The sequence below is a fragment of the Mobula birostris genome, chromosome 2, assembly GCF_030028105.1.
Source record: "Mobula birostris isolate sMobBir1 chromosome 2, sMobBir1.hap1, whole genome shotgun sequence".
Lineage (NCBI taxonomy): Eukaryota > Metazoa > Chordata > Chondrichthyes > Myliobatiformes > Myliobatidae > Mobula > Mobula birostris.
The window spans coordinates 204,398,502-204,422,764 of NC_092371.1; the positions used below are offsets into that span (position 1 = coordinate 204,398,502).

At 40.2% G+C, this 24,263-nt stretch overlaps 1 protein-coding gene across 2 annotated transcripts in view; it reads left to right on the plus strand.

Annotated features, from left to right (window-relative positions):
- The first annotated feature begins 2,038 nt into the window (after window positions 1–2,038).
- Window positions 2,039–24,263, plus strand: part of LOC140210021 (uncharacterized) — a 50,746-nt gene continuing 28,521 nt past the window's right edge. Inside the window, exon 1 of one of the 2 annotated variants that reach the window (XM_072278774.1) lies at window positions 2,039–2,334. In XM_072278774.1, coding sequence (XP_072134875.1) covers window positions 2,272–2,334 — 63 coding nt within the window. In that variant the 5' untranslated portion in view covers window positions 2,039–2,271. The remainder of the gene's footprint in view (window positions 2,335–24,263) is intronic. The other variant, XM_072278765.1, reaches the window with a different exon arrangement.

Consider the following 24,263-nt stretch of genomic DNA (forward strand, 5'->3'; position numbering starts at 1 on the left):
AAGTTAGAAGGCATGGGATCCAGCGAAGTTTGTCCAGGTGGATTCAGAATTGGCTTGCCTGCAGAAGGCAGAGGGTGGTGGTGGAGGGAGGACATTCAGATTGGAGGATTGTGACTAGTGGTGTCCCACAAGGATCTGTTCTGGGACCTCTACTTTTCGTGATTTTTATTAACGACCTGGATGTGGGGGTAGATGGTGGGCTGGCAAGTTTGCAGACGACACAAAGGTTGGTGGTGTTGTAGATAGTGTAGAGGATTGTCAAAGATTGCAGAGAGACATTGATAGGATGCAGGAGTGGGCTGAGAAGTGGCAGATGGAGTTCAACCCGGAGAAGTGTGAGGTGGTACACTTTGGAAGGACAAACTCCAAGGCAGAGTACAAAGTAAATGGCAGGATACTTGGTAGTGTGGGGGAGCAGAGGGATCTCGGGGTACATGTCCACAGTTCCCTGAAAGTTGCCTCACAGGTGGATAGGGTGGTTAAGAAAGCTTATGGGGTGTTAGCTTTCATAAGTTAAGGGATAGAGTTTAAGAGTCGCGATGTAATGATGCAGCTCTATAAAACTATGGTTAGGCCATATTTGGAGTACTGTGTCCAGTTCTGGTCACCTCGCTATAGGAAGAATGTGGAAGCATTGGAAATGGTACAGAGGAGATTTACCAGGATGCCATCTGGTTTAGAAAGTATGCATTGTGATCAGAGATTAAGGGAGTTAGGGGTTTACTCTTTGGAGAGAAGGAGGATGAGAGGAGACGTGATAGAGGTGTACAAGATAATAAGAGGAATAGATAGAGTGGATAGCCAGCGCCTCTTCCCCAGGGCACCACTGCTCAATACAAGAGGACATGGCTTTAAGGTAAGCGGTGGGAAGTTCAAGGGGGATGTTAGAGGAAGGTTTTTTACTCAGAGAGTGGTTGGTGCGTGGAATGCACTGCCTGAGTCAGTGGTGGAGGCAGATACACTGGTGAAGTTTAAGAGACTACTAGACAGGTATATGGAGGAATTTAAGGTGGGGGCTGATATGGGAGGCTGGGTTTGAGGATTGGCACAACATTGTGGGCCAAAGGGCCTGTACTGTGCTGTACTATTCTATGTTCTATGCTCTAACATTACCTCTCAGCTCCTAAACTCAATCCCATGATTAATGAAGGCCAATGCACCATATGCCTTCTTAACCACAGAGTCAACCTGCATAGCAGCTTTGAGTGTCCTATGGACTCGGACCCCAAGATTCCTCTGATCCTCCACACTGCCAAGAATCTTACAATTAATACTATATCCTGCCATCACATTTGACCTACCAAAATGAATCACCTGACACTTATCTGGGTTGAACTCCATCTGCCACTTCTCAGCCCAGTTTTGTGCCAATATTTGTGCCCAAAAATGGGAATTAAAGGGTTAAATAAAATTCCTTTCTTGCTATTAATGTGGCTTGAGAAAAACACAGCCACCACACCAACTGTAAACTCTCTCCCCTGCTACATTGATTTGTAGGAACATTACCATATCTCTATGACATTTTTTATAGCAAAGAGTTATCACAAAGCTAAGCCATCTGACCCATTGTGGCTATCCTCCATCCGTGAGGAGCTTGCGTTTCACCCACATCATCGCTCTTCTGGATCAATACTGCCCCTTTTGTTCCCCTACTTGTAGCATGGGCAATACAATGGATGGACAGTATAATGATATCTTTCGTCTGTCCACCACAGTAATGTAAAATGATACAGCAGACCTTTCATCCTTTATGCCACAGATTTATCCCACAACTTAACCTGGTTTTGGATAGTTGCATGCTGTCCAACCTTATAACTATTTCCAAAGTTTTTAGTTTTTCCTTGTTGGAGCATATTATACTGCTACGTCAAATCACAAGACAAGTTCGCGTTTCCTTTCTTTGAAAGAGGCCACAACAATGTTAAATACATCTAAAAGAAAGACTGGAAACTCTAGAAAACGTCACTGCTCGCAAGCACACAAGTCCAGACGATTAAGTATTTCGCCTCGTTCATCTTCTTTCAAATGAAGATTGATAATTATATAATTTGAATGAGCAGGTTTTCATTTCCGAGCCAGGTGACTAAAGCAGTTGCCGCAAGCAGTTCTTATCTCTAAGTGTACAGTGTGGGCGGGTAGTAGGGTGTGCGGCAGTGACGCCGGCAACCGAAGACTATATTAGTTCCGAGCTCTAACATTTTAACTCAGTAAAGGCAGCTCTATATATTGATAAAAGGGGATTTCTTTGCCGGATTTACTTTAAAGCTAATAATGAAGATGTCACGTTTCAGTCTTAAATTTCTCCTGACCCTGGTATTTGCCACCGTCGTGCTGGTAAGTGTTGTAGTTTATTGAACTGATTCCACTACGTGTGGTCTTTGATCGAGTGATTACAGGCTGTCGAGATAGGAAAGCATGGTCTCCGTTTCAGTCAGAATGCGCCGAATCGAGCCCAAACGAGGGAATTGGTGTTTAATTGTTCTTTTTAAAACACCGAAAACAGGATCGGATTTAATTCTGGGTTGGATTGTACTTTAGAAATGGTTACTTATACGGATCCCGGATCTCGTCTATGTACTCCGTAGGCAACATTCACCCGTCTAATGCAATGTACCCGCGAAGTTTGCCATTCACACACAACCGAACTCGAGCTAAATTAGTGGTATCATCTGTTTATGATCTTGTAACTTTCTTGTCCCTTTTGTTCAGTGTTTAGCTGAGGAGGAAAACAACTTGATTTATCCTTTGATTTATTATTGTCATGTACTCTGAGCTCTGAGACATCGTAGACCTAAACCTAACCATTAATGCCAGAAGCCATTGAATGTAATCTGCACGAGGTACATTTACCTGGAGGATTAAGCGCGAGCCAGGTCTTTTTCCGAATGTGGAACATCGTAGTGTCAATTGCTATGAAAGGTCTTTTTAAGAAAAGTAAAACCATAAGACACAGCATCAGAATTTGGCCATTCAGCCCATCGATTCTGCTTATTCGATCATGGCTGATTTATTCTCCCTCCAACCCCATTCTTCAGCCTTCTCCCCGTAACCTTTGACGCTCTTATTAATTTTAAGATACGAGGTGATTTTCTTTTATCATCCCCGAGATCCTTGGAATAAATATATTTAAAAAATATATTGCCGCCTATTTTTGTCAACCTCTATTCCACGTTTTACAAAACTAAATATCAATAACACGATTATATCGACAGTTTTCAAATATAATCTAGACTCTGATTTGAATACTTTAATTACCTACTGCTTGAAAATGACCAGAGCAGCAACTTCATGATAGCCTTGTTCCCTCGATAATTAATTATTATTCATGACAGGGGGAATCATTGGTCTGATTTAATCTTGTTTTGCATAGTTATTTTTTGTACTGAGTTGTGCTGAAGTGGTCAAAACGTGATATGAAAAATGTGATTGGAACTTCATAAAGATTAACTTCTAGTTCATCCATCTCTTGAAGATCCATTCAAGTGGCTTGACCAGGGTATGAAGCTAACTCCACTGCAATAGCAGCCGGGATAACCGGTAATGGCTCATTATACAAATGCTCTGTGATCTAAATCTAACCAGATCCATCAAGCGAGAGGAATATGGGCGTGAAAGGTGCGAAGTAAAGCATTGATATCAACATTGAAATACATTAAAGGACCGTCACAGAGGGGCGTTTGATAGTTTAGAGATCAGCCTTTAAATTTGCCATATGATAGGCAAGACTATGAACTGAGGAAAATACTGACAGTCTGAAAATGGCTGCAGGCTGAATGTGGACCTGTTGCACTGACCAAAATGAAGATAATCCTCCAGAGCTGCATTGGTCTCCAAATGCCCGGGAATGTTATTGATATTGTTGAATCTGCCACAAGGTGCAGGTTGTATGAGAAAAGCATTCATAGCTCGCCCCTGCTTGCACATGAACAGTTGCCAAAATTATTGTTTTGTGAAAAGATAATAATTTAAATAAGACATGCCCTAACACTTCAGAAAATATCCAGAAGTTTGGTTGGCATAAGCAGTAGGATTTTTTGATTAACTTAATGACCTGCAGCTGTTTCAGTCACTTTACAAGTGGGACTATGGCCTTTGAAATTGATATTATTGGATATGATTTGAGAATAATTATTTAAGAAAACACATATGTATTGGTATTAGATGTCTGCAAGACCCAATAGTTTAAAACAATGTTTTTCCATCTTGGATGACACACCACAAATATTTTACTTTCTTAGTTTCTCCAATATGTAAGGGATTTAATTACGAATAGCCCAAATCCACTTCAAAATGTTAAGAAATAGTACGGTCTTATGAGAAATATCTTTACCAATTTTGATCTAATGAAAATCTTCGTGACTTTGATCTAATGATAGATTAGTACTAAATTGCTATTTATTGGGTATCAAGGAAGTGGGCAACATGCAGTTGATGTTCCAGTCACTGCTTGTTTCCAGTTTTGATCTTAGAATGTAACTTTCACCCTTATATCATTTTGCTATCGTAGGGGAGCTTTTCATGTATTTGGTTGTAATTAGCTAATTAAAACAAGTTCTACAAAACATTTGCGTGGCAGTAGAATTGACTTGGGTGAAAACTTTTGAATTTGTATTGCATTTTATAGACAATAGACAATAGGTGCAGGAGTAGGCCATTCGGCCCTTTGAGCCAGCACGGCCATTCACTGTGATCATGGCTGATCATCCACAATCAGTATCCAGTTCCTGCCTTATCCCCATAACCTTTGGTTCTGCTATCTTTAAGAGCTCTATCTATCTCTTTTTTGAAAGCATCCAGAGACTTGGCCTCCACAGCCTTCTGGGGCAGAGCATTCCATATATCCACCACTCTCTGGGTGAAAAAGTTTTTCCTCAACTCCGTTCTAAATGGCCTACCCCTTCTTAAACTGTGGCCTCTGGTTCTGGACTCACCCATCAGTGGGAACATGCTTCCTGCCTGCAGCGTGTCCAATTCCTTAATAATCTTATATGTTTCAATAAGATCCCTTCTCAGCCTTTTCTGTAGAATTCACTTGAAGAAAAAAAATTTCACATTCTATTGTGTTATTGAACACATACAAAAACATGACATATTCATTTAGATATGACCATTAATCATTAGCCTTTGAATAAGGTGCTTGTAATATTTTTGAAGTTAGCCATGTGTCTGATTGCATACCAGGAGTGGAGATAGTTTGTGTCACTATTTTTGCACTCCAGTGACCATTCTTACTGTTTACTTTGCATGAAGCAGAGTTTTTTTAAATCAAAGGTTGTTGAAAAAACTTTAATGAATAATTGTTCTTAATTCTCTTTCTTCTCTGCCTTGGTTAATTAGAACATACAAAACGTCAGAAATAGACCATAAAGGCCCTCCAACCTGCTTTGAAATTCTGTGAGATAATGGAAGATAATGAGATATGGTTTGATACTCCCACCCATTTCCCATTATCCCCATGAAGAAACCAAATCAATCATTCAGCTGTAAATGAAAAAATGCTTACTGACTAGGAGTCCAAAATTGTTTGGATAAAGTGTACCAAAGTTTTCTTCTCTGACTCATAAAGGGTCAATATCTCACCCAGTCTTTCCCTAGTTCCATGGACACAGCAAACAGCAGTTGCAATCCAGTCAGTTCTTAAACCCTGAGATAACCTTTCATTTATTTAGATTATAGTGAATCCTATGAAGACATACCCCAGTGAATGTTCACTGTATTGTTCATAAAGGAAGTGCATCCATTCTTTGTTATAGGAACAGAGTTACACAGTTCTAAAGTTATCGATTTGCCATTTGTAGTAAGGCTCTCTTGATTTTCTACTCTACCCCCTTACAATGAAGCCCAATGAGGTTGTGAATAAATAGATCACAGCAGGCCACAGGCCATTCCCACATCCCCACACCAACAAGTTAAGTAGATTATAGATGAGCTTGCATATATTTGCATCATTATCATCATTATATATCCAGTATATACAAAGCTTTCAAAGCTCAAAGTTCAAAATACATTTATTATCAAAGTATGTATACAAGTACATTTATTATTAAAGTATGTATACAAGATACAGCCTTGAGATTCATCTTCTTGCAGGCAGCCACAAAACAAAGAAACACAATAGAACTCCTCAAAAATACACACACAAGGACCGTTAAACACCCAATGTGTGCAAAAAGAAAACAAATCATGCTAACGATAAACTATAAACAGCTAACACACAGAACATTAACCACAGAGTCCCTGAAAGTGAGTCCACAGGCTGAGGTGAATGAAGCCAATGGCTGCAAGCCACAGCCACGGAGCCAGTTCAGTGCTGTGTTGAGTACTGATGGTCGCAGGCCACAGCCACGGAGTCAGTTCAGTGCTGTGTCGAGTACTGATGGTCGCAGACCACAGCCACGGAGCCAGTTCAGTGCTGTGTCGAGTACTGATGGTCGCAGGCCACAGCCACGGAGCCAGTTCAGTGCTGTGTCGAGTACTGATGGTCGCAGGCCACAGCCACGGAGCCAGTTCAGTGCTGTGTCGAGTACTGATGGTCACAGGCCACAGCCACGGAGCCAGTTCAGTGCTGTGTCGAGTACTGATGGTCGCAGGCCACAGCCATGGAGCCAGTTCAGTGCAGAAGTGCCTTGATCAGATCACGTAAATAGTAAAAAAAAAGTAAACGAAAACACATGGAGACTCCCTGAAAGTGAGTTCACAGCTATGGAGCCCATTCAGTACTGAAGGGAGTGAAGTCCATTCAGCAGCCCAATGACTGCAGGGCAACAACCGCTCCTAAACCTTGTGGCGTGGACCCAAGAATCTCGCACCTTGATGGTAGTAGCATAAAAAGTCCAACAAACAATATGCAAAAGAAGGCAAATCGTACAAATAATTAAAAAAGTAAATAAATAATGCTGAGTTGTAGAATCGTTGAAAGTAAGCCTATAGGTTGTGGGCTCAGTCCAGAGTGGAGGCGAGTGAAATTATCCATGCTGGATTAGGAGCCTGATGGTTTTAAGGTAATAACTGTTCCTGAACCTGGTCTTAAGGGATCTGAAGTTTCTGGACCTTCTATCGGATGGTCGGAGCGAGAAGAGAGCATGGCCAATATGATGTGGGGTTTTCACTTCGTCTGCACAGTCCTGATGCCAACAGAGCAGTTGCCCTACTTACCTGTTATTTGTTATATGTATTCTGTCTGCATCAGTACTATGCATCAACATTTACTGTCACCATTCTATTCTTCCTAGCAGGATGATTAATTTCACATTGCCTATACTGTATTTTCTTTTTAAATTTCTTTTTGCCTACTCATTTTATTTGTCTTTGTATCTTGTTGCTCACTTTCTGAACTAGCATGGATACATTACAGTAAGCTATTGTATTTCATGGTACTCACAAACTTTTTTGAAAAGGTTTTTCTACACACTCCCACTAGAAGAGATGCGGATGAAACCTTGTAAGTAAAGCATTTTAAGGTAACTCTGTATGTGAATGTGTGCTGATGTTTTACTGTTTCGTGTTCATTGCCAGAGGCATGTTCTATCCTTTCAATCTTCTATAAGGGTGTGGTGGCTAATATAGCATTAAGAAGTTTCCACGCAAATGAGTATTTATTTCATTGCTTCTAGCAACATACAAGTCCTGATAAGTTGACTGAAAAAATTGCATCAAAGTAAGACCAATATTGGCTAATCTATGCCTGCCTAAGAAACTGCAGAGCTCACTTGCATGCTGTATTTGAATATGTTGTGTTTGTACAGATACCCCTGCTGGTTTAATTAAATTTTAATACATGTTTTAAAATTAGGTAATGTACTGGAAGGTGAAGAGTTATGGTAAACTATGGTAAATACAACATAGAATGCTTCTGATTTTCTGTCTGGCTTTCATACTTGTGCTCCATGTTTTTTAAAATCATAATTTACTGTGACTAATAGTAAAATTACTATGTAGTGAAGTATGAAAGGACTCTGTAGGATATCTTTAGCAAGCTGTGCTCCTGGTATGGAGCCTGGCTTAAAAAGAAGATAATTCTGACAATATAACTTAGTGTCTTAGATTCTTGTCTTCACCGTTTTCACATACTTTTCTCTAATTGCTACATGTTTGTTAACGTATCAAAAGAATTCTGATCACCATTTTCCAAACTAAACAACCTTACCCAAAGGCTTCTAAATCATGCTAATGAGAAATTCAGGCGAGCAGGTGTTCTGCCTGACACCATTTCCATCTGTCACTGGGATTGGTCAATGATGGTTCCTGCCCACCTTCACTCATTTGGCCCAGATGTGGATGGGTAAACTCAGTGGCCTCCTGCCTTTTCCAGTTAAGTGGCCAATGGGTCTTCAGAGGATGAAGTGCTGAGGCACTAATCTCAAATGTCCCTAATGGGTTTCAAAAAAGAGGAAAATTGGTGGTAGAGTTTTGCTTACATTTTATTTACCTTCTCTTGTACTCTAATGGCCAAGAGCCCCCACTGATTTCAAAGGGGATGAAATGGCATGGATAAGAGAGGTGACCTCACATGTGTTATGCTGAATAATGGACTCGATGCGGAGTCTAGGGCTGGAGTGTGCTGACGGGAGCTGCACCATAAATCACTCAGTAATCTTGAAGTTCCATGTTTGGCAGTGGGTACTTGAAGGTCCAAGACTTGTTGAAGTTTCCATGGCTGAAAGCCAGCAGTTCTAATGGAACCACTGACTCCAGCCCAGCAAGAACTGGAATTCAAGTGCTTGTCTAAATGCTTCTCTCTTTGGTCCTGATCCAATACCAGTTAAATGACATGAATCCCATTTCAGCCACCCCTACAGCCAGCAATTCCAAAATGTGACCACCCTGCAATTCTATTCTCAATGTTCTTTTCCTTTGTCTGTCTTTTGTTCAAATGTTTCAACTCAAGTTTCTGCTTAAATGTTAAATGTGGTCACTGTCAGAATATTTTAAATTTTAAAAGAGCCTGATTGATTTGCAAAATGCTTTGGTAGTGATAGTTGAACAATAAATGCAACTATTGAATCTCCTGTCTCTAAGATTTCTTAATTAGCAGTAATGAACAATTAACATAGAACAATCAACATAATTATGATGAAACCATAGACTAGTTTGGGAACAATTCTTCATAGTTAATTGTTCCCATAAGTGCTTTTTATGCAACGTTATAGTTATAAGACTAGTATTAAGGTCACTGAATAGACAAGTACAGCTTTATGTGGCACTTCACTTTTTAATTTGAACCATGTTTCAGCACGTTTCAGTTATACAATGTTAGCGAGAGTTATACAACGTTAGTGATCTGTATCTCACAGGATGAGTCAAGCAGAATTTTACCTTGGACATCGGTGGAAAAAAAGATACTCTTATAAATGAACAGAGTAGGACAGAGAAATTCCATCCAAGAATAATCCCATTTAAATAGAAAACTAGTTTTCCACTATGAGGGCTTATTTTCTGAATAGGTTTATGCTGGATCAAAGGATGGCTTCCTCCAAGTTATTTGCAGTGCACAGTTGTTAAGAATCTAAGGAATCCTGGGATATTAGGTCAACGCAGGATGGTGCAAAAAGTACAAGATCAACCGTGATTTGCTTAATTAAAATCTGATTCAAGGAGATGAGAAGTCTTTTTTTTACTTCTTACATTCTTACATTATTATATTGTAGATTAATTCTGAATCACCAACAGCATTCTTAATAAAAGATCAATTTTACACATGCAGATATATATTTTATGCAGTCCTCAGTTTTCTTTTATTTGGTCTTTCCAAGAGACTTCTCAGAATCAATCCACATTGGGAGCAGCTGGAAACGCATAAAGGACCCCATTGTCCCTTTAATTGTGACACCTTTTCTTTTGTTTTTTTAAAAATAATATTTCCTGCAGTTATTTTTCATGTAGAGCTCTTGGTAAGTGTTGCAAGCTGTTGCGCTGTGAAATGTGGCATCACAATTTTTGCGAAGTAGTTTTCTCTTGTCAAGAAGTGTGTACATTTGCATTTTTCAGCTGACAATGGCTTCACTCTGGCCATGGCTCAGAGTCCTAACTCAAGTGAATGCTGTTGCTACTACCAGGGTGATGCTGCTTGGGAAACTGAAAGGTCTGAAGTCACCTGGACCTGATGGACTACACCCCCAGGGTTCTAAAAGAGGTAGCTGAAGAGATTGTGGAGGAATTAGTAATGATCTTTCGAGAATCAATAGAACATAGAACATAGAATAGTACAGCACAGTACAGGCCCTTCGGCCCACAATGTTGTGCCGACTCTCAAACCCTGCCTCCCATATAGCCCCCCACCTTAAATTCCTCCATATACCTGTATAGTAGTCTCTTAAACGTCACCACTGACTCAGGCAGTGCATTCCATGCACCAACCACTCTCTGAGTAAATAACCTTCCTCTAATATCCCCCTTGAACTTCCCACCGCTTACCTTAAAGCCATGTCCTCTTGTATTGAGCAGTGGTGCCCTGGGGAAGAGGCTCTGGCTATCCACTCTATCTATTCCTCTTATTATCTTGTACATCTCTATCATGTCTCCTCTCATCCTCCTTCTCTCCAAAGAGTAAAGTCCTAGCTCCCTTAATCTCTAATCATAATGCATACTTTCTAAACCAGCAGCATCCTGGTAAATCTCTGTACCCTTTCCAATGCTTTCACATCCTTCCTATAGTGAGGCGACCAGAAATGGACACAGTACTCCAAGTAATACTCCAATAGATTCTGTCATGATTTCAGAGGATGGCTAATTGCAAATATCACTCTTCAAGAAGGGAAGGAGGCAGGAGAAAGGCCAGTAAGTTGGGAAGACGTTGGAGTTGATTGTTAAGGAAGTGGATGGAGGCACATGGCAAAATAGTCCAAAGTCAGCAAGGGAAAAACTTGCCTGGCAAATCTGTTAGAATTTTTTGAAGGAATAACAAGCAGGTTAGACAAAAGAGAATCGATGGAGGTTGTGTACTTGGATTTTCATTAGGCCTTTCACTAGGTGCTGCACATAAGGCTGCTGAACAAGATAAGAGCCCAGGAAAGATTCTGGCATGGATAGAGCATTGGCTGATTGGCAGGAAGCAAAGAATGGGAACATAGGGATCCTTTTTGGATCGGCTGCCGGTGACTAGTGGTGTTCCGCAGTGTGTACATTACATGTCAACGATTATATTTGCATTGTATGTCAACAGTTTGGACGATGAAATTGATGGCTTTGTGGCCAAGTTTGCAGACAGTACGTAGATAGCTGGAGGGGGCAGATAGTGCTGAGGAAGCAGAGAGGCTGCAAATGGACTTAGACAGATTCGGAGAATGGGGAAAGGGGCAAATGGAAAACAGTGTTGTGAAGTATATGGTTGTGCACATGGTAAGAGGATTAAAAACAGAGACTATTTTCTAAGTTGGGAGAAAATTAAAAAATCTGAGGTGCGAAGGTGCAAAAAATTCTGAGGTAATAGCATAGGGAGTCGTTGTGCAGGATTCCCTAAAGGCCAATTTGCAAGTTGAATTGGTAGTGAGGAAGGCAAATGCAATGTTAACATTCATTTCCAGAGGTCTAGAATATAAATGCAAGGATGTAATGCCCAGGCTTTATAAGGCACTACTGAGGCCTCACTAGGAGTACTGTGAGCAGTTTTGGGCCCTTCATTTAAGAAAGGATGTGCTGACGTTGGAGAGGGTTCAAAGGAGGTTTACAGGGATGTTTCTGGGAATGAAATAGTTAATATATGAGGAGCGTTCAATGGCTCTGGGTCAGTACTCACTGGAATTTAGAATAATGAGGTGAGATCTCATTGAAACCCATCAAATATTGAAAAATCTCAATTGAGTCGATGTGATTCCTTTGGTAGGGGTGTCTAGGATCAGAGAGCCTTGAAATAGAACGACGTCCATTTAGAACAGAGCTGAGGAGGAGTTACTTTAGCCAGAGTGTGTTAATCTGTGGAATTCATTTCCAAAGGTATCAAAGGACACTAGGTCACTGGATGCATTAAGGGCAGAAGTTGATAGGTCTTGATTAGTCAGGGCATGAAAGGTTATGGGGAGAAGGCAGAAGGATGGAGTTAAGAGGAAATGGATCAGCCATGATGAAATGGCAGAGCAGACCCGATGGGCCAAATGGCCTAATTCTGCTCCTATATGTTATAGTCTTATTTTTCATATTTGCACTCTTAAGGACAGTTGTGTCCCAAATTTTTGTCCTAGCTCATAATCTATGTGTTTTACTTTAAGACCTTCTTTACCATACAACACAGGTATCATGGTTAGTATTTCAGTTAGCAGCATCCTGACATGCAAAAAACATGGTTCTTCACTCCTGTACATCACCAAAGGGCAGCTAAGTGGACCAGGTCATGGGACTCTGAACTATGGCAATGCGTCTGCATGTACACCCAATCATGCTAGAAATGTTGGTTTTGGGAGGTAGAGCAATCCTTTCCCTCAAAACCACTCAGAAATGCTGACAGTTATTCCCTTATCAGAATCAAAATCAAGTTTCATAGGACAGGCATACTGCTGTATGTCAAATTAAATTAAATCAGTAGTGCAAAAAGAGAGGGAAAAGAAAACAGAAGTAGTCTTCATGGGTACATTGTGCATTCAGAATCTGATAGCGGAGGGGAAGAAACTGTTCCTGAAATGTTGCATGCATGTCTTTCTGTGGCATCACCTTTTGAAGATGTCCTCGATGCTGGGGAGAGTAGTGCCCGTGATAGAGTTTCTGCAGCTTTTTCCAGTCCTGTGCAGTGGCCTTTCTGTACCTGACGGTGATGCAACCAGACTGCTCTCCACAGTGTACCTGCAGAAATTTGCAAGTGGCAAGCGTCTTTGGCGACATAGCAATTCTTCTCAAACTCCTAATGAAAAAATAGCCATTGCCGTACCTTTGTAATTGCATCAATATGTTGAGCCCAGGATGGATCTTCAGAGATGTGGACACCTAGGAACTTGAAACTGCTCACCCTTTCTTGTTCTGATCCCTCGAATGAGGATTAGTGTTTGTTCCTTTGATTTCCCCTTCCTGAAGTCCACAGTTGATTCCTTGGTCTCACTGGCATTGAGTGCAAGGTTGCTGCTACAACACCACTCAACCAGCTGACTTGTCTCACTCCTGCATGCCTCCTCATCATCATTTTAAATTCTGCGTTAATATTTGTGTCATAGGCAAATTTATAGATGGAATTTGAGCTGTACCTAGCCACACAATTGTGGGTCTAGCAAGTGGAACAATGGGCTAAGCACACATCCTTGAGTTGTGCCAGTGTTGATTGTCAATGAGGAGGAGATGCTTTTTCCTGATCCTCACAGACTGTGGTCTCCCGGTGAGAAAGTCAGGGATCCAGTCGCAAAGGAAGGTACAGAAGCCCAGGTTTTAAGCTTGCTGATTAGAACTGAGACTATGACTTCATTGAAAACTGAGCTGTAGTCAATGAACAGCAGCCTGGTGTAGGCACGACAATTGTCCAGGTGATCCAAAGCCAAGTGAAGAGCCAGTGAGATTGCATCTGCTGTAGACGTATTGTGGTGATAGGCAAATTACCAGTGTGTCCAGATCCTTGCTTAGGCCGGGGTTAATTCTGGCCATGACCAACCTCTCAAAGCTCTTCATCATACTAGATGTGAGTGCCACTGGATGGTAGTTGTTGAGGCAGCTCACCCTGCCCTTCTTTGGCACTGGTATGATTGTTGCACTTTTGAAGCAGGTGAGAACAATGTTCACTCTATTTTGTAATGACCAGTGTGCACAAAAATCTTGTGCTGTGCAATTTTTTTTTGCATAATGACAACAACAGGTTCACACTAAATTTTTAAGTGGATGTAAACCTGAAGCTATTGTAAGGTTAATAAGCCATTCTACTTTAAGCAAACTAGCCATTCTTTTGCACTTCACGGCCTTTGCTTGTTTGGAATTTGACATAGTGAATCAATAATTTCTTCAATAAAAACAGTATAAATAAGTCAGTTCTAAAATCTGTAGACAAATCATTGCAAACTCAACGTTGTCAACACCATCTGCATCTGAAACCGGAAGAGGAAATGTGATTGTGTATGATTGTGAAATATACTTAACATTCCAACAAGGTAGAGGGTGACAAACTTTTGTGCACAGTTTAAATTGCTTTGTGCGCGAGTAGCAAAAGATGTGTGCATGCACACAGCTTAGAGGGAACCTCTGACAGCAGTAATAAGAGATTGAGGATGTCCTTGAGCACTCCCGCCAGCTGGTTGGCACAGGGTCACCAGATGCTGCAGGGATTCACAAAGGAGTAGTTTTATTCTCCTTTTCAAAATGTGTGTAAAGCCATTGAGCTCATCTGGGAGTGAAGCATCACAGCCATTCATGTTGTTAGGTTTCGCTTTGTCAGAAGTAATGGCCTGCAAAAGCTACCAGAGCTAATCTGCATCCAATTCTGTCTCTAACCTCAATTATGAGGGGGATAGATAGAGTTGACGGGATAGGCTTTTTCCATTGAGAGTAGGGGAGATTCAAACAAGAGGACATGAGTTGAGAGTTAGGGGGCAAAAGTTTAGGGGGCACTTCTTTACTCAGAGAGTAGTGGCTGTGTGGAACAAGCTTCCAGTAGAAGTGGTAGAGGCAGGTTCGATATTGTCATTTAAAGTAAAATTGGATAGCTATATGGACAGGAAAGGAATGGAGGGTTATGGGCTGAGTGCAGGTCGGTGGGACTAGGTGAGAGTAAGCATTCAGCACGGACTAGAAGGGCTGAGATGGCCTGTTTCTGTGCTGTAATTGTTATACGGTTATATGGTAATATAGATAGGATAAATATTTAGAATGAAAATTGAAAAATCACACACTTTTGATTTTATTTATTAATTGAAGGATATGATGAAATACAGTGCAATAAAGCAAATTTTTCATGTTTTATAAACTTTTCAAAATTACATAAAAGAAATCCAGCTTTGCAACAACAAGAGCTATGTGCGTGGGAGCATTTCAGTAACCGTGCGGCCGCACACCTGCGCAGCTCAGAGGAAACGGTGACCATCAGGCTCATTCGCCACTACTCCGATCAAATTCTACAGTCTACAGGCTCACTTTCAAAGATTCTTTAAAACTCATATTCTCAAATTGTAATTTTATCTGCACAGTTTTTCTTCTTTTATATGTTGTTCATTTGTCAGTCTTTGTTTATGTATAGTTTGTCATAAAAAATCTATTGCATTTCTTTTTTTCACATAAATGCCTGCAAGTAAATGAACTTCAACATAGCATATGGTAACAGATACACACTTTGATAATAAATTTACTTTGAACTTTGAACTTTAAGTTCAGCAATGGAACACAGTCATCAAAATGCTGGTGATCAGCTTCCAGAATACTGGGACTTTCCCAAACAGACACATACTTTTAGGGTGCCCAAACTTACTCGCACTTGTACTGGGGAATGCTGGTAGTTCTCTATAGCACTGCTGACATTTGCCAAACAAATGCTGGAATTGTATTTGACTTGTAAAAGCTTTGCCTCATCTTGTAGCGTTGAACTTTATTATTTTTATTACATTATTTATTTATTTAAGTATTAAATGATGGGCAGGTAAAGCTACTAAGACACATTGTGATAATGTACATATTAAAGGTCTTCTTTCTCTCATGGTTTTCAGTTTTTGCCCGTGTCCTTTAACATGAATGAGGAATGTCGTTTTCAATAATTGTGTAATTGGCTGTTTGCCTTTAGCATTTGATTTCAAGGACACAATATTTTGATTTGTTTTTAAACAAAAGTTTAAAAGCTGAGATGTTGGTTGTAGATATTTTGCTATTCCTCTCCGCGCCTTATGGTGAATTGGGTGGCAACCTGGCTGTTTGTTTAGCATTTTGTCTGTTTTTTTCACATGGCAGAGTTGCTAGTTCAATGCTCAGCTCAGCCCAGCAGGGATGGAATGCATGCAAGGAGCCAGCCTTGCACTCGCCTCGGAGTCTGCTGCTGATGCCACTGCACCAATGGCCATAAGTAACTTGTAGGGTTTATAATTTCTGAAACTAGGGCTGATATGGTGGCTGATGAATGCACAAAGAGAATCAGATTTGCTCTCAAACACCAGGCCGTTAGCTCTGTATAATCTGAACTGGTTGAATCAACATTGTTTTCCCAACTTCTGGAGGGACAAGAAGCTAGTTACAGCATCCATTTGCCAGTTTGCCATTCCATAACTTTATTCAACATTGTTTCACTTCAGAAAGTATCAATTTCCCATTTGAAATGCCCCAATGTTGAGCTTATGATTACTTTACTGAACCCTTGGTTTTCCTTCAAACGAACAAGGAGCATGGGTCAGTAGTATAAATAGACAGACCATGTTTATAAGTTAGATATTATCCCATTGCAAATAAAGCAAGTAACTTTTAATTGAACTTCATAGTGTTTTTTCAAGTAGCTATAATGTTGAGTAGCAGTCATTACTATAATCAGCGCATAGGAGCACAGTTCAAGAAAGTGATTGTGTACGCAGATGTGTTACCACTGGAGCTGAGCATATTGCAAAAGTCTGAGAGTACTTGTGATAAAATCACTTTCAAAATATTCACTTTCTTTCTCTTCTTCTGCTTCAACATGCTAGAAAGATTATTGGGCAACATCTCTTCCTCTTAAGAGAAGCTGGTGTGTTTGGGCAGGTAGATAGCTGTCTGTAACAAAGCCTCCTGGAATTACTCAGAAGACAGCACCTGATTATTTGATTTTAGGGTTGGGAAAACAGGAAGAAGAGGAGGAGAAACAGTTTCTGAATTGTTGATTCACCTTTTTAAATTAATATATGATGTGTAATATCTTTCTACCCATTAGTGGAATGGTGTCACATACACCACTCCATAAACTAAAGACTATAACTAAAGACTAAAGACTAAAACTAGTTTATAGTCTTTAAAAGTAATCATTGAATAAGACTAAATGGCTTGAGATTACTGTAATTTAAGGGTGCTTGATGTTAGTAGAAAAGTCGTGTATCTGACAAATATTTATATTATAACTTGAATGGGAACATTTGTTTGGAGAGTACTTTGACTCGTAAACCAACTATTGCCAATAATATGCCTCTATAGTCATTCTGTAGGGCAAAATAAGTAATTTCAGCCTTTGCCATTTTGTCCTTATTAAGAAACTATTGGCAAGCAATTCATGAAATATTGCTATTGTTCCAATGCAACAATAATCACAACAATCCATTTTATATGCATAAAAAGTAACATCTGGAAAGATACAACTTATGGAACTGGTCTTTAAAAAAGGTTTAATTTTCAAAGGAATTGCCAGTCATTTGAACTATAAGACTTAACCTTAAGTGCTCCAACTTAACTGCTATTACAAAAAATGCAATTTAAAATGGAAAGAAAAATATATGTAAACATTTGGACAGGTTTTTAAAATGTAAGATTTCCCCAGTAAGTGGATACACAAAGAGAATAAGATTTCAAAAAAATATTCTTTCAGTTAGTTTAAAAGCACTTGTACTCAAGTCATTGGAAGAGCACATCTTGTTTGCATCAGATTTGATTAGTGTCTGTGGTATGTACTGTTGCATTAGGATTTGTAACACAGATCCACAGGCCAAATGCATTGTCACCAGAGGAGGTCTGAAATGAAATTTGACTTGCTGCCTGCTGGAATCAGGATTAATATACCACAAGGCATCAAAATGAAAATCTGACATAACATATAATTTCCTAGGTTGGGTTTCAGATTCCATAATGATGTCCTCATTAAACCTGCTTGGGGCTCTTTGGAGGTTAAGTTGTTAACATGATCATTCAGCATTTTCCCATTTTCTCAACAATAGCAATTAAAAACTGCAAGGATATTTTATAGTGTATTGTTATTTCTATGAATCTAAAATGTATACTCATTGATGCACATTTGAATCATACCTTCAAAATAAAATGTTAAATTTTACAAAATTTGTGGAATAATTTTTATTTCCATATATCTTGGTTTACTACCTAAATTAAATCTATCATTTTGCAAATCAAATCTGCAGACCTATCTGAAGACTAAGCAGAAATCTGGCCCGATTTCACCATGCAGCTATTATTTCACACACATGTTTTTGAAGGACTCCTCTTTTGTATCTGACCCAGACATTAGCTTTTTCTCTCACCTGCTTCATCACTGGATCCCCAGCTCAACCAGCCCACGCTCTCAGCCCCACATGGCTGACCTTGAAAGCATGTGGATCTGTACATTGTAAGTGGTGCACGTTCAATGATTCATGAAAGCAGTAAGAGGGATAGATGAGGTGAAGAAAATATTTTGGGGGTTTCCTAATTTCTAAAGACATAGAATGTAACAGCAGTCAAAGTCAAAGTATATTGATTATCAAAGTATGTATATGTTGCCATATACTACCTTGAGATTCATTTTCTTGCAGCCTTTAAAGGAAAATCAAGAGTTACAATCGAGCTTATGAAAAACTATACATAAACAAAGACTGACAAATGACCAATGTCAAAAGAAGATAATTGAACAAATAAAACATAAATAAGTATTATTAAGAACATAAATTCTAGAGTCCTGGAAAGTGAGTCTGTAGGTTGGGAATCAGTTCAGAGTTGGGGTGAGTGAAGTTTAGGGAGTTTATGTCGAAATAATATGAAACTCAATTTGTACCACCTGAGGAATATTGTACTCATTTCCTTTTCCTGACATTTTCAGAATAATGTGATTGCACGAAGACCTTCTAAGGCAGTCTCATGGGATTGAAAGTGACTTGCTTCCATTCATGTATTGTAGGTTCTGAGATGACTGATGAGGTAAAATGGAAACAGCAGACTCTGGGATTGTAAGTGCCTGATGTGGTAGGTGCGTGATAGCTGGTGAAGTGTACATTCCCTCTGCTGTTACGAAGGATACCCATGGTCTTGAAATTCTCAGCACCATCCCAAATGTTCCTCCTTCACCATGACAGTCATGGGCCAAAAATTGCTAGGAGTCAGTGAGGATGTTGCATATTTTTCAATTAGGCTTTGAGCACATCCTTGTGTCTTTTACTCAGCCTGCCTAGTAATCTCTCACAGTGCCAGTGGTCTTCATTTTAAGGCTCTGATATCAGGTTGCGAACAGCCGAATGAAAGCATCCAGGGATTCAACAGGTGGGTTGTTGGCCTGAGAGAGGACAATGATTTAGGTTTAATTATCCTCCAATGACTTGGCAGCATTGGTGGTATTTTCATTGTGTTCAAAATGCCTGCTCTGGGTAGTCAAAGTCTTACAAATACACATATCGTTGAAATGAGAGGGCAGAGTACAGGTTTAGTTGAGGAGTGTAACACTTGAGTCCAAAAAGAGTGATTAAGAATAACCTCTTACCCTTAAGCAGAGAGGTTAATAGCAGACCTAAGTGAAGTACATGGATTAGAGGGTCCTGGGGGTCAGAAACCCTTTTTCTAAAAAGACAAAAGGAGCAAGAACAACCTCTACATAGTTAAAAAAAAAATAGTTAGGTTTGCAGCTGAGGTGCTGTGACTTGCAGGGACATTGCTGTGGAGCTGGAAAATGGGTATTGAACTGGGTGGGTCTGTTTCTGCCAGTACTGACATGATAAGGTAAAGTGACCTCATTCTGCACTAGAACCGTCAATGGATTCTATGTTAGGCTTTAACAGTACGTACCAGATTTAATCTAGGGAATTTAGATGACTGATTCTTACATTTCTTCTTGGCAGAAATTTTATTGCATTAAAGAGCTCGGAAATTGGGCAGTGGCGGTGCGCTTCCATTTCACAGCCAATTGTACTGTTTAGAAGTTCTGAAATCCACACTATGTTCACATCTACGCCTGTTTGTTCTGGAAAACACATAGTGATTACTCTCTCAGTTGTTTGCCAGGAATCTCACTGGGTTAAGGAGGCCTTAAAATGACTGGCTTGTTAATGGAAGTTTGGTGCCTAAAATGCAGGTTTACACTGGGATCTTTAAGTCAAATAGAATCATGAGAGGTGGGCTATCATTGCGATCACAATGTTTCCTCTTGTCTAGAGGTGTAGATGAAGAGTTTCTGTACAAAGACTCACAATGATATGCTCTAACTTTAGGAAGTTCTTTGGTTTTGACTTGCTACTTTCCATCAGAAGCTTTTGTTCTTTTGTGGATAGTGAAGTCAGCTCTGCAAGTCAGAGCTTGAGCTCCCTGGACTTGGTGAAACTGAGTTTCTAGGTAAGAATCAGTGGGTAATACTGATACAAAAGGATTCTCTTTGTGATGAGGCCTCAGAGTTCCAGTGCCATTGTACCAGAATGTGAGGGCAAGAATTCCCATTGCAAGTTCAGAAATTTGGGTGTAAGTGAAGAGTTATGATGCTCTAGTCAGATTTAGTTGAACTTTAAGTGTTAGTTTTTAATATCTTAGCCCAAGATTCTTTACAAATATATTAACAGAACTTCACCCATCTCCCATATCAAATGCTAATGTAGTTCACATAAACTTCCTCAATTTTTCTCAGAATGATTTGAAGACCCATTTATGATTTTTTTATATTTCAGAAAAATCCCTCCTGAGAACCAAAGCAGAATTTTGAATGCCTTTGTTGGATCAGCATGACTCTACCTAATGGGTATAAATAGTGGCTTCAGACTTTTGCTTACAGAATAAGGGAACTGGAGAGGGATTTAGGAATGAGTTTAACACTTTCCTCAGACTTTATCTGTTCTGTGCTCTTCACCATTAATTTCAGAGTTTTGGCAAACTCGTCATCTGGAAATTTGCCTAGCTACTTGGTTGTGCAGTATTAGGAAATTTGTAGTTTCCTCATCAGCTTGTATCGGAAACTCTTAGAACATAGTTTAACTACTTCCACAAATGCCACTCAGCTGACTTTAAAGCTGACAACAATGAAACTGGTCTTTATTAAGAATTCATTATATGTAACCAGAACATACTTCAGGCCAATTTGTCCTGGGTTGTTCAAGAGAATGTTAGTGCACAAGAAATATTAATGTCATTCTCAGCAATGAATCGCACAAAATTTGCACTGCTGGTGCTGATCGCTGAGACGTCAAAATGACACCATCTCAAATCTTGGGTATTTGGAAAAGAGGAAAATACAGTTGTCTCTGATGCCTTGGACCTTTGGTCAATGTTTCTAAAACACTGTGATCACGATCATTATTTATTTTTGTGGGTACTAGCTGCTGACTTACAGAAGAGGCCTCAATACATACATGCTTCATTAGCTTTGAACACTTTCGATTGCTCTAAAAGTGAAGTGAAAGGTTTTATATAATTGCACACATCATTTTTCAGTCATGCACTTTCAGAAATACATAGAACAGTACAGCACCGGAGAGGCTATTTTCCCTCAATGTTGTACCAATTTTGATGCCGACTTATACTAAATTACCTCTTCCCATGCAGCATCCATATCTCTCCAAAAATACTCTGCAGATGCTGGGGTCAAAGCAACACTCACAACATGCTGGAGGAACTCAGCAGGTCAGGCAGCATCCATGGAAACGATCAGTCAACGTTTCGGGCTGGAACCCTTCATCAGGACTAGAGAGGGAAGGGGCAGAGGCCCTATAAAGAAGGTGGGGGGAGGATGGGAAGGAGAAGGCTGGTAGGTGCCAGGTGAAAAATTAGTAAGGGAAAAGATCAAAGGGTGGGGGTGAGGGAGGGGAAGCAGGGAGGGGATAAGCAGGAAAGGTGAAGAAGGAATAGGGGAAAACACGATGGGTAGTAGAAGGAGGTGGAACCATGAGGGAGGTGATAGGCAGCTGGAGGGGGTGCCTATCTCCAGCCCCCTGGTATGAACATAGAATTTTCCAACTTCCGGTAATTCCTTCCCCCTCCCTTCCCTTATCCCTATTTCACTCTGCCCCCTCCTCCAGCTGCCTATCACCTCCCTCATGGTTCCGCCTCCTTCTACTACCCATTGTGTTTTCCCCTATTCCTTCTTCACCTTTCCTGCCTATCACCTCCCTGCTTCCCCTCCACCACCCCTTTATCTTTCCCCTTACTGGTTTTTCACCTGGAACCTACCAGCCTTCTCCTTCCCACCCTCCTCTCACCTTCTTTATAGGGACTCTGCCCCTTCCCTCTTCAGTCCTGACGAAGGGTTCCAGCCTGAAACGTCGACCGATCTTTTCCACAGATGCTGCCCGACCTGCTGAGTTCCTCCAGCGTGTTGTGAGTGATCCATATCTCTCCATTCCCTTCACATCTCTGTGTCTATCTAAAAGTCTTTTAGACTCCACCAAAGACATATTTAGTACAAGTCTGTCTATACTTCTTGCTGCCTCAGTTATCCAATTATATTCAAAGACCTCACCCACAATGGATATTTTCTTTTCAGCCCTCTTCCAGTGGGAGATAAGATAAACTGTAAAGCTCAGGTGGAAGCGGATACAATAGGGTCTTTTAAGTCACTCTTAGGTAGGTACATAGAGCTTAGAAAAATAGAGGGCTGTGTGCTGGGGAAATTCTAGGCAGTTTCCAGAGCAGGTTACATAGTCAGCACAACATTCTGAGTGGAAGGGCCTGTAATGTGCTGTAGATTTCTATGTTCACAATACACCTCGTTATGATCTTGAAACCTTATTGTTTAAACGCACTGCACTTTATTCTGCATTCTGTTATTGTTTTAACTTGTTCTTCCTCAATGCACTGTATAATGATTTGACCCGTACGAACAGTATGCAAGACAAGCTTTTCACTATGTCTTAATATACACTTAATGGCCACTTTATTAGATACTTACCTAATAAAGTGGCCATTGAGTGTATGTTCATGGTCTTCTGCTGTTGTAGCCCATCCACTTCAAGGTTTGATGTGATGTGTGCTCAGAAAGGCCCTTCTGTTGTGACGTGTGGTTATTTGAGTTACTATCACCTTCCCGTCAGCTTGAACCATTCTGCTCTGACCTATCTCATTAACAAGGTGTTTTTGCCCACAGAACTATCACTCACTGGATGATTTTTTTTTTTGTTTTTTCTTACACCATTCTCTGTAAACTCTGGAGACTGTTGTATGTGAAAAGCCCAGGACATCAGCAGAATCTGAGGTACACAAACCATCCAGTCTGGCACCAACAATCATTCTACTGTCGGAGTCAGTTAGATTACATTTCTTTCACATTCTGATGTTTGGTCTGAACAACAATTGAACCCCTTGATTATGCCTGCATGCTTTGATGCGTTGGGTTGCTGCCACATGATTGACTGATTAGATATCATCGAGCAGGTGTACATGTGTACCTAATAAAGTGGCCACTGCGTGTAGGTGACAATAATATTCCAATTTCAATTCCAAACTGCCTGATTCCATTACTATCCCTGGAAAATCATTTCAGGCATCTGCCACTCTCCGCATAAAACATTTCTACCCAATGAACAGATTCTGACTGTCTCCACTATGTCTCTTACAATTTTAAAAACCGCTATCAGATTTCCCTTTGCAGTCTCTGATGCTGTAAGAACAATCCAAGTTTGTCCAACCTGTCCTTATAGATAATATCCTGTAATCAAGGCAGCATCCCGTTAAACTTCTTCTGCACCTTTTCCATAGTTTCCATATCCTTCCTATAATGGGGCAACCAGAAATGCACACAGTGTGGGTCAGACTAAAGTTTTATATAGCTGTAGCATGATTTCTTACTCTTTCTTCCAATGAAGGCAAGCATACCACATGCTTCGTCTTATTCACTTGTGTGAACTGTGTATCTCCCTCTGTGCTTCAATGCCATTGAGGGGTCTATTAGTAATCGTACACTTTCTCCTTCCATTTGACTTCCCAAATTGCAACACCTCACACTTGTCCAGATTAAACTTTATTTGCCACTTCTATGCCCATATATGTGACTGATCTATACCCCACTGTATTCCTTGATTGTCCTTTACACTGTCTACAACACTAATCTTGGTGTCTTCCACAAATTTGCTAATCCATCCATTTCCATTTCACTGAAATCACTGATATATATCGCAAACGATATTTTGTGATATTTTGAATTGCATGGTAGTGTAGAGTTTAGCACAACATTTTACAGTACAGGCGACCTAGGTTCAATTCCCACCACTGCCTGTAAGAAACTTGTACGTTCTCCACATGACAATATGTGTTTCCTCCAGGTCCTTCAGTTTCCTCCCACAGTCCAAAGACATACCAGTTGGTAGGTTAATTGGGTATTGTAAGTTGTCACGTGATTAGGCTCAGATTAAATCTGCGCTGTATCTCAATAAATAAATAAAAAACTAAGTAGATATTTAGGACAGCATTTTGGTTCATTTTTGCTTCCATTTAAAAGACAAAGACAGCTTATCATCACTGCAAAGATTTGTCCT